The sequence below is a fragment of the Ovis canadensis genome, chromosome 9 (assembly GCF_042477335.2).
Source record: "Ovis canadensis isolate MfBH-ARS-UI-01 breed Bighorn chromosome 9, ARS-UI_OviCan_v2, whole genome shotgun sequence".
Taxonomy (NCBI): Eukaryota; Metazoa; Chordata; class Mammalia; order Artiodactyla; family Bovidae; genus Ovis; species Ovis canadensis.
This window is the reverse complement of record NC_091253.1, coordinates 55,048,345-55,066,161: the sequence shown is the minus strand read 5'-3', so window position 1 is coordinate 55,066,161 and position 17,817 is coordinate 55,048,345. Positions and strand designations below refer to the sequence as shown.

Below are 17,817 nucleotides of genomic sequence, written 5' to 3'. Positions count from 1 at the left end.
AACTGAAGGGACTTAGCAGCAGCAGCATACATAACATTATATATAACAGCTTTAAATCTGCTATGAAGTGCTAAGTAAACAAGCACAAAGAGATACAAACCAACCCAAAAGGAATTAAATTAACCTGAAACTAGTCTTAGTGATGATAAACATTACCAATGGGAGAACTAGAGTTGCCTGTCTTTTAAAGGGTCACTTGCATCTCCTCATTTCTGTAAGGGAAACTCCTAACTTCTGGATAATCTCTGGCTCCTAAGTGCTTGCCTGGCTCTGACCCATCCTGGGTTGACTGTGAGCTTCTGTAGCTGGCCTGCTCTTGAAGGTTTGCCTGAAATGAAGTACTATGCTTCCTCTCTTTTAGCCTCTGTGTACTTCTGGAGTCAACAAGTTGTGTGTCCAGCTCCCAGCATCTGCCTCGGTTTTCCCAGCCCTGATTAATCATACTGTTCCCACCATCTAGAAATCCCCAGGCCAGAGAAATCACCAACACAGTGGATCGGATCTACTCAGAATCCCTACTCATCAGGGTGTCCTCAGGCATGAGTTAACAGGTGCCACGTGTTCAGCTGTGTCCAACTTTTTATAACCCCATGGAATGTGGACTGCCAGGATCCTCTGTCCATGGAATTTCCCAGGCAAGAATACTGGAGTGGGTTGTCATGGCCTCCTCCAGGGGATCTTTCTGAATCGGGGATCGAACCCTTGTCTCTTGTGTCTCTCTCATTGCTAGGCAGATTCTTTACTGCTGTAAGGATACAATCCTTGAAAGGAGCTATGAATTGCAAGTCATACAGGAATATACAGTGCCTGACACAAAACAAACACATAATACATGATGATTTCCAGAGTATTCTGGGACTTTCTTTGGGGGGAAGGGGAACCAGAAAAAAACTTAACTTACACAAAATAGTCAAATCTCCCAACTCTTCCTGCAGTCGAAGCCAACTACAGGGGTTTTTGGGGGGAGGACCTAGCGGAACACCAACAAACACTTGTGAAGGGATAAATAAAATGTGAAATTGACTTCTATGTGGACAAGAATGTATCATTTTAGGAAGATGATCCAAGTGGTATTTTAGTAAAGGTATTTAGTAAATATTTAGCAAAATATTTAGTATTTTATTAAAGTTCTTACAGTAAAGGAATCCAAGAATTAATATAAATGGTTTCTGAGGAACAAGCCTAAATTATTATCACTGGGTCCCAAAAGGTGTCAGATATTACTCTGCCTCTCAATATTAATTCTCTACCTCTTAATTTTAGTACAGTAATTCCCCTACATAGGAACCAGTTCTGTTCTGAGAGTGCATTTGTTAAGTCCAATTTGTTGGCTAGTCCAACAAAAGTTAGCCTAGGGACCTCTCAGCTATACTCTCAGCTATATAGTACTGTACTGTAATAGGTTTACAATACTTTTTCACACAAATAATATGTACATAAAAAACAAACACAAAAAAAGAAAATATTTTTAATCTGACTATACAGTACCTTGAAAAGCACAGTAGTACAGTACCACGTTGGCATAGACAGGCTGGAACACATGATCACACCTTTGAAAGTCTGTAACTTTCAAGATTCATATGTCGAGGACTTACTGTAAAAAACTCCCCACATCTCATTAGTACGCATGGCTGCCTAGCTAGATACATTTCCCAGTCTCCCTTGCAGCTGATTCAGCCTTGTGATGAAGTTCTGGCCAAGGGCATGAGAGTGAAAGTGAGGTGTGGAACTTGTCGCCCACCCTCAGTCCCTCTGAGGCTAGAACTTGCAAGGGATCCTAGTAGGCCAACTTCAACCAGACGGACAAAAACAAAACCCTAGCGTGTTGGTTCTCCAACATCCTCTGCTTACTGAAAACACCGGAGAAACTATATTAAATACTGGTTCTTCATCCTACAGACTGATGCAGACGGTCCTAGGGGATGCTGGAGCAGTAAGATAGGACACGAGGTCTCTTAATGACCTGATGACGCTGCTCATTTCCCGGGACACTGTTGGGCAATAGTACTGAAAAATTAAATAACCACAGCGCCAAGAGAGGATACAAAAAAGGCATGTTGATTACATACCGCTTTCATAGTCACAAACACTCCTTCTATGTTGTTTAAACTACTGTTGTTTGGCCTCAGAGAAAGCAGCTGAACAAATATCCTTGTAAATATACATAATAAACACAAAAATTCTGGTCTTCTGGAAAAAGAATTATAAGTACAGGTTTAAAAAAAAAAAGGACAGTTCTTTTCTAAAAAAAAAAAAAGAAGTGTGGTTTTAGCATAATCTAGGGAAATCATTGGTGAGCTACAAAAGAGTCATTAAAGAAAAGCTAAAAATGAACTTTAAACATTAAGATTACTCCACTTGACAAGACAAAGGCAAAAAAATAGATTAAAGTTTGCCAATTTGTTAATAATTTGCATAAATTAATATGAGTTTGGAAGCAAAATGTGAAATCTAAAAAAAAAAGTGACTTTAGGACAGAGTTAAATACTAATTTATCTAACAGGCCGATTTTTGATAGGCTACAGGTTAGACTTCTTTAATAAAGAAATGGACTCATCTTTATTTGTTCCTCTGTCATCCTCAACATATGACTTCTAGTTCATGGTCCAAAATGGCTTTCCCATCATCTACTATCACAGCCTCACACCAGCCAGGGAGAAGGGGAAGTCTCTGCCAGGGATCTCATTACTAAGAGGGACAAGAAAAATTGAGAAAAAAGTATATCTAGAATATTCCAGAAAATGTGGAGAATGTAAAATCTATAAATAAAATATATTTCTATATATATTACAATTATATAAAGTCAAACATGGCATGGATATACACTGTAAAAAATGCAAGTCCCCTTTACTCTCCTAATTTCACCTCTGGGAAAATAATGAGTTATTAAAATAATCTTTGAATGTGTGGTGTGGGACTAACATTTAGGTGAAATAATGTCTTTTCACAGCTCTTCTCCTAGTACTACTGACAGAAATAAAACTTTGCAATAGGAGATGTCTTTTTTGGAATCCTGTGTTTCTTTCTTTGGGGCAATAGTCTCAAATAAGAAACAACTAGAATCCAAGGGAGCAAGAAACCAAGGCCAAGTTGAGACATTACAAGGCATCAAAGGAAAACAGTGTTTCTTGCACAACCGCTGAAAATGTGTCACCGTCTATAAAGCTTCTCCTCCTGGCAAGAAGACAACTTAAATAGATAATTAAAATCACAAAAGTGGCAAAGCAAAGTCAAACAGAGATATCAACCCTTATTTGACTTTCTCAGAGAAATGAAGCTTTGAAGTGAATTAAAATGCTTACGCATTCATATTCTACATTGCTAGATTTTTGCTATAAACCCAGAAAATAGTTTCATATCAGTATTCTAAATTTAACCAGCTGGGGTCATTTCTTAAGTATTATACCATTTAACCTTTTCAAATGAAGGGCCTGTCTTTTCATGGAAAATATGTATTTAGAACATAATGTCCTTGGCTTAGATATTCTCCAATGAAATAGGCCTATTTTTGTACATTATACTTAGCTATATGGCAAAGCTAGAATTAAAAAAAAAATTATTCAAGGATTCAAAGTCTGAAATCATCCACAGTAACTAAAATCAGAACCTCAACTAAAGGTATCAATTGTCTTAAAAATTGCAATCAGTGAATTCATGGATCAAATGCAATAGTTCATGAGAATGGGGAAATTTAGAAAACAAAGTTTTTATTAGATGTGTCGAGATTTGAATGATTATACTCAAAACTACTGGTAAAGTGACCCAACCACACTTTCAAGAAAAGAAACATTTACTAAGTTGAGAATAATAAAAATGCATCTATTATGAAAAATAAATATTATAAATAAGAGTTTAAATACTTAATAAAAAACAAAAACAATTATCTTTAGGTCAAATCAGTTATACCTAAAACTCAAGCATAATAATTTAATTTGGTATTAAATTATATATTCAAATATAATGCCAGGTATAGAGTAAAAAGGACTTCCCAGGAGGCACTAGCGGTAAAGAATCCACCTACCAACAGGAGACTTCAGTTCAGTCCCTGGGTGGGGAAGATCCCCTAGAGTAGGAAATGGCAACCCACTCCAGTATTCTTGCCTGGAGAATCTCAGGGACAGAGAAGCCTGGCAGGCTATAGTCCATGGGGTTGCAAAGAGTTGGACATGACTGAAGAGACTTAGCATGCACAAATGCAGAGTAAAAAAAAAACACTCAAAAGACAAGTACTGGGGAAAAAATGTAATCTGACAAAAATATTGTCAAGTAAACCACTGTTTCTTTTTTAAAAGTGTGGGCAATGACTGCAATGTGCATTAAATGCAATGCATAAACTGTACATCATTTATACCATGATTTTTAAAAATGATTATGTCATTATTTCCAAGATTTGAACCTAGTCATAATAGATATAATAATAAATTAAGGCAAGCTACTTCCCTCTTCTGACTTCTAAATTTATATGTTGCATTTTAAAAAGTCACATTTCACCTACAGAAGTTGATTTATATTTTAGGCCAGCCCTGTGAGACAGTTATCGACTATGTTTTCCAGATATGCAAGGAGGCATAAAGAGGCTATGTAAGTTGCCAACATTACACTATTTGTACATTTCAGTACCCGAGACTTTAACCAAGGTTATTGGGCCTCTAAACCCATGGTCTGTACCATGCACTTCACCCCATTGACCCCATGCGGGAGGCAGAGCTGCTGGCAAGTGGTCACAGAGAGATTCAAAGGGTATGTCCCAGCAGTTCCGGAATTTTAAAACATGCAAGAGTTTTTAAAAAGTTTAGACTCTATCATGACGTTTTGCTGTGGGTCTGTTCCATGGCAGGATGGCTCAGAAAATTTTGTCAAGTGCCTTCCTTGCCTCCAGCTCCACGGTGGCTCTTGATTTACCAAGTGATGCATGTGACTTCCACGATGCTCTGCTGAAGCTGCTTTAGTTCCCTTTTTTATCTATCATCTCCATCTCCTCAGCTATATGCATCTCCCTCAAACATCCCTCAGTTCAGTTCAGTTCAGTCACTCAGTCGTGTCCGACTCTTTGCGACCCCATGAATCGCATCACGCCAGGCCTCCCTGTCCATCACCAACTCCTGGAATTCACTCAGACTCACATCCATCGAGTTAGTGATTCCATCCAGCCATCTCATCCTCTGTTGTCCCCTTCTCCTCCTGCCCCCAATCCCTCCCAGCATCAGTTGACTTTTCCAATGAGTCAACTCTTCGCATGAAGTGGCCAAAGTACTGGAGTTTCAGCTTTAGCATCAGTCCTTCCAAAGAACACCCAGGATGGATCTCTCCTTTAGAATGGACTGGTTGGATCTCCTTGCAGTCCAAGGGACTCTCAAGAGTCTTCTCCAACACCACAGTTCAAAAAGCACCAATTCTTTGGCGCTCAGCTTTCTTCACAGTCCAACTCTCACATCCATACATAACCACTGGAAAAACCATAGCCTTGACTAGATGGACATTTGTTGGCAAAGAAATGTCTCTGCTTTTCAATATGCTATGTAGGTTGGTCATAACTTTCCTTCTAAGGAGGAAGCAACTTTTAATTTCATGGCTGCAATCACCATCTGCAGTGATCTTCGAGCCCCCAAAAATAAAGTCTGACACTGTTTCCACTGTGTCCCCATCTATTTCCCATGAAGTGATGATAGTACCAGATGCCATGATCTTCGTTTTCTGAATGTTGAGCTTTAAGCCAACTTTTTCACTCTCCTCTTTCACTTTAATCAAGAGGCTTTTTAGTTCCTCTTTACTTTCTGTCATAAGGGTGGCGTCATCTGCATATCTGAGGTTATTGATATTGCTCGCGGCAAACATCCCTAGACATCCCTTAATGTTTATAACCTGTTTCTCTCCTTGCATTTACTACCAGCCTCCTTGAATAGCTTCTCCATCCATCTTCATCTCCTCGGCTTCCACTCAGATCACGTCTTCCAGCTTCTTCTTAGGCTCATGCACGTTCCAGAAGCCAAAACTTCAGTGATGTTCTAATTGCCAAATCCAGTTGCCTCTTCAGTCTTCACACGACCTACTTCTGTAAAGCTCTGAGAGTTGAAAGGAACCTTTCTTCTGGAAGCTAGATCTTTCCTTGGCTTTCAAGAGATCCCTTGACCCCAGTTCTTTGTTTCAACGCTTGACGACTCAGTCCAAGTCACCAGTGCACTCTACATCCTACATCCTATTCTTGGTTAGGATGTTTTCTTCCTTGAATTGCTTCCCCTTTGTCATCTCATCTACCTGATGGCTTCAACATACATGATTAGTTACTTTCTCCATCTCTTCCACATTCTAATCTTCAACAATCATAGCAGACTTTGAATTCAGCAAGTTGAAAACCAAATTCACTTTTCTCCTCCTCCCCATGTTGTTCTGCCTCCTTGCACTTCGAGTTAATGACCCTCCGCATCCTATCTTCAAAGGAGAAACCATTCTAATATTCTCCATTCTACTTAAGCTTCCACTTCTGAGTGAACATAAATGCTAATGGTTCTACCCAAGAAATGTCTCATGGTTGTTGGGTGTTTTGATGTTTTGTAATTTTATTTATTTACTTTTTTAGAGTTTTGTTTGGGCTTAGTTTATCTTCATCATTGTTTCTACTTTAGATCAGACATTGCACAGTTCTTACCTGGACCAGTGAAATGTTTGAAACTCCTAACAGGTAACCAGATTTCAATCTTCATTTCTCAACTCTGTTGATAGAATTCTCTTGCTAAGAAACAAAACTAATCTCAATAAAGCCTACTCATATCAATGTTATCAAATTATAATACAGCATAATCATGCAGATGAAGCCTTAAGACTAAAGACACATCCCTCTCCACATCCCCCTAGACAGCAAGTCAGTTCTGGTCACATGATTAACACTCCAAATATCAGAACTATGCAAGAGCCCCATTTAATTCATGGTATGTTTCTTACTGTAATTACCGTAAATAGTCAGGACAGCTTAAGAGCTACTTCCTGATGTCATCCTCGAGAATACACCTTCAGGCTAACAACTCAAAAAAAAGAACTCAGTCAAGCCAGCTCGGGAGTAGGGTCCAATCAGGATGATCAACAGGAACTGTCTTAAGGTTTAGGATGAAAATAGGGCAGGGTGTGCAGACCTGGAGAGCAAGATCATTTTGGCAGGAGCAGAAATCTGTGTTACACAAGCTAGACTATATTTATGTTTTGTGTCGGTTCTGGGATTACTGGTCTGTGCACTCCCTCAGTAAACAGTAACAACTTTTGGAAGTTTATAAACTGTCCCAGATTAAGAGGAGCAAGAAAACACCTTCTCTGCATTCTTGTGTGAATGGACAAAGAAGAGTGTAGGCTGAAGGCCAGTGTGTTAGTCGCTCAGTCATGTCCGACTCTACGACCCCATGGACGATAGCCTGCCAGGCTCCTCTGTCCATGGGATTCTCCAGGCAAAAATACTGGAGTGGGTTGCCATTTCCTTCTCTGGGAGATCCTCCCTACCCAGGCTCGACCAGATTGCAGGCAGATTCTTTACCATCCGAGCCACTAGGGGAGCCAGAAGACCAGGGAGGTGGCAGAAGTAAAGAACGAGAGGAAGGAGTCCCAAGGCCAAATTCAAAGACATAGATTCAGGGAATCTTGGCCTGGCAACTTCTTCCCATAAGCGACCCCTTCCCAGTGCCAACCTTGGAGGCCCTGGACTTATTATTAATAAGCGGGCAAGCCCCACACAACTGACTTCTCATTGTCTTTGACTGAAATCATAATTCTTAAGAATGGAATCCTTCTCAAACTGCTCTGAATGTATCTCATCTCTTCCCAATACTCAAAAAGCATACAGGACTATTTATCCCCATTAATTAAGAATCTTTCAGCACTGGAGCATGCCAAGCCATGCCAGCACCACCCACCGCCTGCCATACCACGGTCACCCTCAATGTGTTTTACTATTTTAGGATGGACAAATTTCTTCCAAGTCTGGTATGTTCCTCCTCATCCTTCAGGAGCCAGCTCTATTATCACCTCTTACCCACCCTTCCCCTGACCCCAGGCTGAGGGAGTCCCTTGTGCCTACCTGCCACTTGGCTTATTACTCTATCACTTCAGCTCCCAGATGGCACTGTGATTATTTGAATACTGAGGGTTCAGCCAGCAATATGTAATGCTGAGGGGCACACAGGTCCACGCAAAACATAAGCCTATGCATTATTATGTATTGAATCAATTTATCTTTACCTCAAAATGCTGCATCATGACTGAAACCCATTCAAACCATTTTGTTTGCTTTTGCTTCATCTGTCTATTTGTTTTCTTGAGTACCTGCTGTTTACAAAGCACCATGATGAGCTCAAGTAAAGCACACAGAGGAAGTAAAGGTGCCATCTCTACTGTCTCAGAGTTTACCACTCAGATGAGGTGTTTTTCTAACTGCTTTAGCAAAAACACAAATCAGAGGACAGTGGGGCTACATGAGGAGGTCCCAGGGTGAAGAGCCTGAAGCCACACAATTCAACTCCCTGGATCCTCTTCAAGGGCTCCTGAAGCAAAACCCCAAAAGCCTGGAGCTCTCAGGAGCACCATGTGAAAGAGCTAAGGCCTTTCCAGGTGGTGCAGTGGTAAAGAACCCGCCTGCCAATGCAAGAGATGCAGGTTCGATCCTGGTTTGGAAAGATCCCCTGGAGTAGGAAATGGCAACCCACTCCTGTATTCTTGCCTGGAAAATTCCATGGACAGAGGAGCCTGGTAGGCTACAGTCTACGGGGTTGCAAAGAGTAGGACACAACTGAGCACAAGAGATTCACATATAATAAGCCAAATCAGATAAGAAATACACAGTTGCTCAGTATAAACTGTAAAGCACCATACTAACTCTGACTGTTGTTACATAGACTGCAATACGTCACTGTCTTAACGTCAAGATTACCATGGGAAGGACCAAACTGACCAAAGGGAAACACAGAGAAAGAGGAAGCAGAGACTCAGAGACACAGAAAAAGGGCAGAGGAGAATATAATAGACACGCAAATCAGACACTCACCTTGACCAAAATCTGTGGCTCTGTATAGCAATGAGACACAGGACTCAGATTCTGGGGTATCTGAGGGCAAAGCCTGGACAGGTAACAAATTTCAGAATCTTTTGTTTATGAAAAGATACACAGCTGAACTCAAAGTCTGTGTCTTAATGTTCCAACAATGGGGAATAACTGTGCTTTCTGATTAGCCAGGTACAACCCCAGTGTGCATCTGCTTCCCTGCGTAATTATTAATAGCAGGCCCCTGCATCCTCGGAAGTGTCCCAGTTTAAACGAAAATTATATGATCACCCTGCCTCAACACCACCTGCCACAGTGAAATGTGTCGACACAATTTTCCAGGCCCAGTGCAAATCTGAGGCCTTTTATTCAAAAGGAAAGGAAAAAAAAGTGCTATTAAGGATACTGAAGGGCTTCCCCGGTGGCTCAGTGGTAAAGAATCCACCTGCTAATGAAGGAGACTGGGGTTCATGCCTGGCCCCGGAAGATCCCACATGCAGTGGAGCAACTAAGCCCCTGGGCCACAACTACGGAGCCTGTGCTCAACAGCCCAAAAGTTGCAACTACTGAAGCCTCTCTGCCCTAGAGCCCATGCTCTGCAACAAGAGAAGCCACCGCAGTGAGAAGCCCTCACACCACAACTAGAAAGTAGCCTCCACTCTCTGAAACTAGAGAAAAGGCCAAGCAGCAAGGAACACCCATAAATAAACAAAGAAAACTTTTTTTAGAAGACCGAAGCTGTATTTTTTCTTTCGTGTATCTGTTCTGCTCACATCCCATCATCCCACTGGACTTCATGTGCAAAGCACAACTTTAAAGACAAAATTAGTAAGAATTTCAATCACTGATGGCACAGAATCAAACTAAGCTTGAGGTCCTTCAGATTTGGCAGCCCTGTGCGACCATATAAGACACACCCTTGAAACTGACCCTGGTCTGTCCTTTCTCCAGGAAACTAGTTACAACTTACGATTGTCTAGACTCTGGACATCAAACACTGGATATAAGATCTATAAAAGCATTTTCTTTTAGAAAAGAAATGTTTTAGAGTATTCCTAATGAAGCCTAGAATTTCACTTCCCAAGCAAAACAAGAACAGAAGTTCAAACAAATTGTCACTCTCTACCATTTTACCTAAGACCTAAAAATAATCAATTCCAATAATATAATCTATCCAAGGACCCAAATGAAAATTTAGACTATAATGGATTTAAATAACAGTGCTACAATGTCCTTAATACCTTGATACCTGATTTAAATAGTTTCACTTTTAAATGCAGACACTACATTCTTAACTTAAAGCTTCTTGTTACATAATACATATGTGCCTGAGTGAAACTTAACTTCCACTATCCATACAGACCAAATGGAAGAAAAAATCAGGAATTTAAGGATGATTGAGGAACTGTCCTTAAAAATGGGGCAGGAGGTTTAGAAGATAAATTCGCGAATTCATCGGTTCATTTGTGCAGTAAGCATTTATTGAGTACTTACGATGTCACAAGTGCCGCATGAAAGTCTAGGGAAACAGAAGTGAGTAAAATGTGGCCCTGTCCCCAAGAAGCTTGCATTCTAGAAGAATGAGACAAAGCTAGTCAGATACCTGCCCAAGCTTGCTCTGGCTCCAAGGAAGAAGTGACTACAGAGAAGAGTGGGTACTGAACAGTGAGCACTCTAGCCTGGGGAAGATGGAGGGATGGAGTCATGAAAGTTTTACTGAAGGGGATGAAGAGTCTTGAAAGCCTAGTAGGAAGCCAGCAGGTTGCTAAGGGTTAGGGAGGAGCAGAAGAAGAGGACTGAAGCAACCCATGGGAAGAGGGCGCCACTCAAATGACAGCAGCAAGCTTCAAGGTCAGAGCCTTGTTCAGTTAAGAAGTGTGTGCCTAGGTGGCTACTGGAGAGAAGGTGCGTATAGATCATACAGACTGATAAAACCGGAGGATGAAAAAGGCAATGTTCATGGACTATCTGGGGGTGGGAAGAAGTGATGGGGGGGGGGAAGGTGGGGGAGGGGGGAGGTGCTCTCTCCTTAAAAGGCCAAAGATGGGAAATAAGAAGAGAAACCGTCTTATTAAAAAAAAGTTTCCCCTCAGGCCATATGATCACTTAATCCAGAGAAATAACACAATTTGCTTGCTCCTCCAACCAGTCCATTCTGAAGGAGATCAGCCCTGGCATTTCTTTGGAAGGAATGATGCTAAAGCTGAAACTCCAATACTTTGGCCACCTCATGTGAAGAGTTGACTCATTGGAAAAGACTCTGATGCTGGGAGGGATTGGGGGCAGGAGGAGAAGGGAACGACAGAGGATGAGATGGTTGGATGGCATCACTGACTCGATGGACATGAGTGTGAGTGAACTCTGGGAGTCGGTGATGGACAGGGAGGCCTGGCGTGCTGCGATTCATGAGGTTGCAAAGAGTCAGACATGACTGAGCGACTGAACTGAACTAAAATGAAGTAAAAATATGTTCTTAGGAAAACTAAAAATACGTTTTTCATCTCTGTAACAAAGATCAGAATTAAGAATTACCCTCACCCAGGCTGATGGGCTGAAGTATTGACAGAAATCAAAACAATGACTAATCTAACAAAGATTTAAACTTGAATTGGGAATTCATTATCAAATTTTTGAAACAAATTTACCACTGCACTTATTTAATACTACATCTATTTAAAGAAAAAGAAAAAAAAACTTCTTTTGTTTGTCTGTATTTCTGACCATTCCCTAAGGATGGATTCCTAGAACAGGAATTACCAGGCCAAAGGGTTTGAATATTTTTAAAGCTCTTGGTGTGTATCAGAATAAAATTAAAACTAGATTGGCTAATCAACTGAAAGTAACCACATAAAACAGATGACAAGTAAATGCTGCTACAAATAATGCCCCCCAAAGAAAATCTAATGATCTATTATTGGTAGATTTTAAACTTTCAATGTTTATAAAACCAAAAGGAAGTCAGAGTCAACTTTTGTTTAGGCAGACTTTGGGCCAATTAATGTTGGTGTGTGTGTGACCATGTACATGAAAATAGCAAATAAAGAAAAGGAAAAGTGGAAGAGTTCATAATTTATAAATGAGAGAATGAATCATAAAATGATCTACTAACAGTAAAATGCAATCTATTTTATACCTCCCATAATTTCTTACCTAACTCTACATAGAATTATATTATCATTTTAAGTAATCAGATGTTAAGATTAGAGGAAAAACTTATATTTTAAATAAAAATCAACACATTGGCTTTTAAGGTAGGTTAGGTTAGCTATTTTTCCAAACTAGGAGTGTTTTGCTCAATACTATTCCCCTATACCTCCAGAGAGAAGTTCCTAATGCAACTTGAAAAGTTACTCAGATTCTTCGAAAGTCAAAGAACTTGTTCGCAACAAAGTTTCATGAAAGTCAAATCTGAAGCTATGAAAAATCAAATTTGCTTTAAAAACATTCTTTTTTTGACATTGACACATGGAAGTGTACAACAATCCTGCTTATCACCAATTACCAGTATATTTGCAAATACCCACACTTTCCCCAAGAATGTGGCCCCTGGGGGCTCACGTATATGGATTTTAATTTGAGAAGTGAACCAGAAGCCAGTCAGTACGTCTCACCGCAAGAACTGAATTCGCACTATCGACGATTATCAGCAGATAGTGCACCTTTCTCAGAACACTGCGCAGGAAGTTTGGCCTTTGCAGACCAAGGGGGAATGGAATAGGGTGGTGGAAAGAGGAGTTTAGAAGATTTGAGGGAGATTTTCGCAAAGGCTAAAGGTCCTCTGTGTCTGAATGATGCTCTCCTGCGCGTCTCGGTGGAGAGGAGCCAACCCTCAAATTCTGTGTCTCTGCAGCAGCGAACAGAAAAATATTCAGCTTCTGAGTGATGTCTAAAAAGTTTCTTTCACTGAGTTTTGCCCCTCCTGGCTCTAAAATGAATGAAACATTTTTAGAGCACACTTCCAATGAGTCAAGCTGAAACTCCGAAACAAAGTTCCTGCCAGTTTCAAGAAATCCTGAAGTCGCTGGATGGGAGATTTATTACACCGCTTCTCTGGGCTCAGTGAGAACAGAGGACCCAAGAGCTGAACCCACGGGGGTGGGGATTTAAACCCCGGGTTGGGGGGTGGAGGGAGGAGATAGGAGGACTAGGATGGCGGTGAGCAGTTCCTCTGGCTTTAATATCCCACAGCTGCTGGAGATCATAACCCCGCTGCTCTCTGGGCGCCCTCCCGCTCCGCGCCCCCCTCCCCACCACCAAAGATAACTAAAGAGACTTCACTGCCGTGTAACCTGAATATTGAACTCAAGTTCCATAAGAATCAAGGATAAAAAAAACAAGCAAAAACTAAATGTACATGAACGTAGCAGCTAGACTTAAAACACCTAGCCAAGAGTCTTCAAACAAAATCCAAACTCCCCCCAGAGAGGAAGAGAAGGGGGGAAAAAATCACGACGCACTCGAGCAGTCTAGGGAGCGGGTAGAGGTGAGAGAGGAGAGATGGAGCAGCAGAGATTTCCCAAACAAGAACCTTCTCCCACGCGAGCTAACTTTTGGCCCTGGCGCGTCTGGAGGCATGCAGCATGCCCCCGCCGGGGGTCCCAGCGTGGGCGCGCACACTGGGACGCCCGCGACGCCCGGACGGGTACCCAGGTGCCCACAGACAATGCCGCCCGCGCGCGCGCCGCTCACCGACACCAGGAACTCCAGCGTGCCCACGTAGTCGCGCTCGGTCTTCTGCAGCTCGCTCAGCACGCACACGCGCAGCCGGAGCTGCTTCTCCAGGTCCCGGGCGCTCTCGGCGCGCCCGTCCCCGCGACCCTCGTCGCTCATGGTGGGCGCCCGGCCGCGCGCCCGCCGCTGCCCCGGATCCCGTGCGCCCGCCGGAGAAAGTGGCCGCCTCCGCCGGGTCCGCTGTGGGACTGGCGACTTTACGTGCCGCGGAGAGGAGGGGGGCGCGGGGAGAAGGAGGGGGCGCCGGGTGCGGGAGGCCGGGGGAGCTAGACAGAGGCCGCTCCCGGGGGACCCGGGGACCTGCGCGCCGCGCCCCGCGCGGCTCTGGCCTCACACGGCCCGGGCTGGAGGGGAGGCGGCTCCGGCAGCCCTGGCGGTGACTTGGACATTAATCAAATGCTTTGTATCCATGTGACTCCGACCCTTTACCCTTCGCCAAATCTCAGGAAAAAGGAAGCACAACCCTGGGGAAGTGTGTTGCGTGCCAGCTAACTAAACACACACACGCGCTCTCACACACACGCACACGCACAGTCAGCACTGGAGATGGAACTCATTGGAGATTCCCAAACCCAGGAGGACGGACTCCAAGACACAGCTCGAGGGTTTGCTCCCCTGACTCGCGCCTATTGTTTAGCGTTAATGTGTTTTGTACAAATCCTGAAAGCAAAGAAACAAGTCCCCACAGTTACATAACTGGATGGGAACAAAAACAACCATGGTATTGACCCTCCCGTCTTCGAAAAGAAACACATTGATGGGGATTTTATTCGGACACAAAACAGGTTTGCTTTCAAACGCCCCGCCCCCACCCTCCCCCCCAACCGAGACTATTTCACCAGGCGGATACCCTCTTGCCTGCACTGGGGAAGTTAATTAGCATAATAAATGAAGACGCTATGGGAAAGTGACAGCCTGGCCCATACAATAAACTCCGGATACAATAAGTATCATCCTTGCACGGTACTGTTTTGGAGGGAGAGCTTTTGCATGTCCTTAACTCTTTTTCAGCATGAGGAGAGAATGTAAATTCAACCAGAGGCAAGAATATTTGTGCCAGTTTTGTTTCTGAGTTGCTATGATTTATGACAGTGTCACTAATTGAAAAGATAAAGCTGTTACTGACTGCTCATCAAAAGATATACAGACATAGTTACAGATCCATAAATTTAGGTACAGATGTAGACATAGGTTCTTAAGATTTGAAAATGGACAGAAACACAGAGCCTGTCCTGATTTTAATGTTTCTGTTTATTGCCTTTTCTCATTTAGAGCCAGAGCCAGGTCCCAATGAGCAATTAATTTAACAAACAGCCAAACAATCCATATGTATTTTTGGTCTTGATACTATCCATGTATATCTTTCAGAGTCATTTTTTCCCACTTTGAACAACTTTAAACGGTCCACCCTAGTGATATTTAAAGAAACCGCAGAGCAAATGGTTTTGATGCAAGAAAGTGGCATGTTCATTTGTTCCAACAGTTGAAAGCATTATCAAAACAAAAAATTAAGATGACTTTCCAATTATACACGTTAAAATAATTATCATGTTTCCAGATGATGTCTTTTCAATGCATGGTTTGTGATGAATCACTATACCCCTCTGTAATGAAATCTAGAGGGATTGTACTTTTCTTATACTAAGGGCACAGTTTTTGAATGATGTATGAGGAGCTGATGGACAAGATGCAATTTTCCTCTTTCTTTTGCACAGGGCTGTTTAGAGCAGAGGACAAGTAAGCAAATATCTTCACACCCTATGGCAGAAGAACAAAGGACCAGGCACATTAAAGAGCAGACCCCACAGTGCCTGGTAAACAATAAACAAAAGAAACAGAGCGGAAGACTTAGGAAACACACACCCCATAATGAATGGGAAAATCAAACAGGATTGAACCTTTTCACAATGTACTCCAAGCAGCAAGGAATGAATGCATTTCCTCCTCCCCAGTCAGGAGCCTTCTCTAACGTAAAAAGTAAGTAAATAAATCATGCTTTCCATCAGGTGTTCGTCTAGATAAAATAATATTTCTTTCTTACCAACTGTCCCCAACTGAAGAACTGGGTATGCAATTTTCCTCCATCAGAAAAGGTCTGTACAAAACCCATAAAAGAATGTGTTGCAAAAAAGGCAATGGAATCTAGCAAGAAAACAGTCATTTAAATGTGCAGATTCGGATTTCTCTCAGAAGTGCTCATGTAGAAATTAAGATACTAATAGTTTCTGCTCACTCCGCAACATCATTTATAATCAATGAACAGCTTCAGGACACCACATAGTGCCTTCTGTGGGGCACCTCCGTCTTCTGTAGCCCTGGCTGGAGTTCTTAATTCCTCATCAAAGACTAAGAGCATAAGAAAACAGAGTTGGAGTATCTGGAAACCTTCACTTTGATGGTAAATAAGGTCTTTCACAAACTTTGAATGTGTTGTATCCTTCCCTGCTTCCTCTATTGAAACTCTGGGCACTGTTTGCCAGGAAAAGAAGATCAACAACCAAGATGATGGACAGGATCCAGCTTTTCCCTGAAATACTAATGAGGTTCAAGCATCCCATAAAAAGGAGATGGTAGAAAATAAGATTGAGAAAAGAGGCTGAGTATAAACTAGCTCAGCCATGACATTTATTTCCTATGCATGAATTGGTGTGGTTCAAAGAGTCAAAGCCTGGCTTCTTTTGATCAGGCCCAGAGCAGGACAACTCCTGGACTGAAAGGCAGAAAATCCAAGGCCGTCTCTTTGCAAGAAGAGCATTTCATTGGTCATATTTCAGGCAGAGATTATTTTAGCTTCTTTGCCCTTTCAATACTGGTATTGGCCCAGGTAAAGTAATAGATCAGATTTGATGCTGCAGTTCAGTAAAAGATAACAGCACTGAAAAAAAAAAAAAAGGAAAAATTGCTTGATTGCCTGGCAATCATGTTAAATCGAAACTTCTTCAGTTCAATTCAATTCAGTCACTCAGTCATGTCCAACTCTTTGCCACCCCATGAATCGCAGCATGCCAGACCTCCCTGTCCATCACCAACTCAAACTCATGTCCATCAAGTTGGTGATGCCATCCAGCCATCTCATCCTCTGTCGTACCGTTCTCCTCCTGCCCTCAATCCCTCCCAGCATCAGGGTCTTTTCCAATGAGTCAACTCTTCGCATGAGGTGGCCAAAGTACTGGAGTTTCAGATTCAGCATCAGTCCTTCCAGTGAACACCCAGGACTGATCTCCTTTAGGATGGACTGGTTGGATCTCCTTGCAGTCCAAGGGACTCTCAAGAGTCTTCTCCAACAACACAGTTCAAAAGCATCTATTCTTCAGCGCTCAGCTTTCTTCACAGTCCAACTCTCGCATCCATACATGACCACAGGAAAAACAATAGCCTTGACTAGACGGACCTTTGTTGGCAAAGTAATGTCTCTGCTTTTGAATATGCTATCTATGTTGGTCATAACTTTTCTTCCAAGGAGTGTCTTTTAATTTCATGGCTGCAATCACCATCTGCTGTGATTTTGGAGCCCCCAAAATAAAGTCTGACACTGTTTCCCCACCTATTTGCCATGAAGTGATGGGACCAGATGCCATGATCTTTGTTTTCTGAATGTTGAGCTTTAAGCCAACTTTTTTACTTCCCTCTTTCACTTTCATCAAGAGGCTTTTTAGTTCCTCTTCACTTTCTGCCATAAGAGTGGTGTCATCTGCATATCTGAGGTCACTGAGATTTCTCCCAGCAATCTTGATTCCAGCTTGTGCTTCTTCCAGCCCAGCGTTTCTCATGATGTACTCTTCATGTAACTTATTTAAGGAGGGTGACAATATACAGCCTTGATGTACTCCTTTTCCTATTTGGAACCAGTCTGTTGTTTCATGTCCAGTTCTAACTGTTGCTTCCTGACCTGCATACAGGTTTCTCTAGAGGCAGGTCAGGTGGTCTGGTATTCCCGTCTCTTCCAGAATTTTCCACAGTTTATTGTGATCCACACAGTCAAAGGCTTTGGCATAGTCAATAAAGCAGGAATAGATGTTTTTCTGGAACCCTCTTCCTTTTTCCATGATCCAGAGGATGTTGGCAAT

At 42.2% G+C, this 17,817-nt stretch overlaps 1 protein-coding gene across 3 annotated transcripts in view; it reads right to left on the bottom strand.

Annotated features, from left to right (window-relative positions):
- Positions 1 to 14,374, bottom strand: part of PREX2 (phosphatidylinositol-3,4,5-trisphosphate dependent Rac exchange factor 2) — a 303,487-nt gene extending 289,113 nt beyond the window's left edge. For all 3 annotated transcript variants that reach the window (XR_011259007.1, XM_069600206.1, XM_069600207.1), the window contains exon 1: positions 13,709 to 14,374. Coding sequence is in view for 2 of the 3 variants with exons in the window: in XM_069600206.1 (XP_069456307.1) it covers positions 13,709 to 13,849 (141 nt within the window). In the remaining variant the exon portion in view is untranslated. The remainder of the gene's footprint in view (positions 1 to 13,708) is intronic.
- Between the last annotated feature and the right edge of the window lie 3,443 nt (positions 14,375 to 17,817).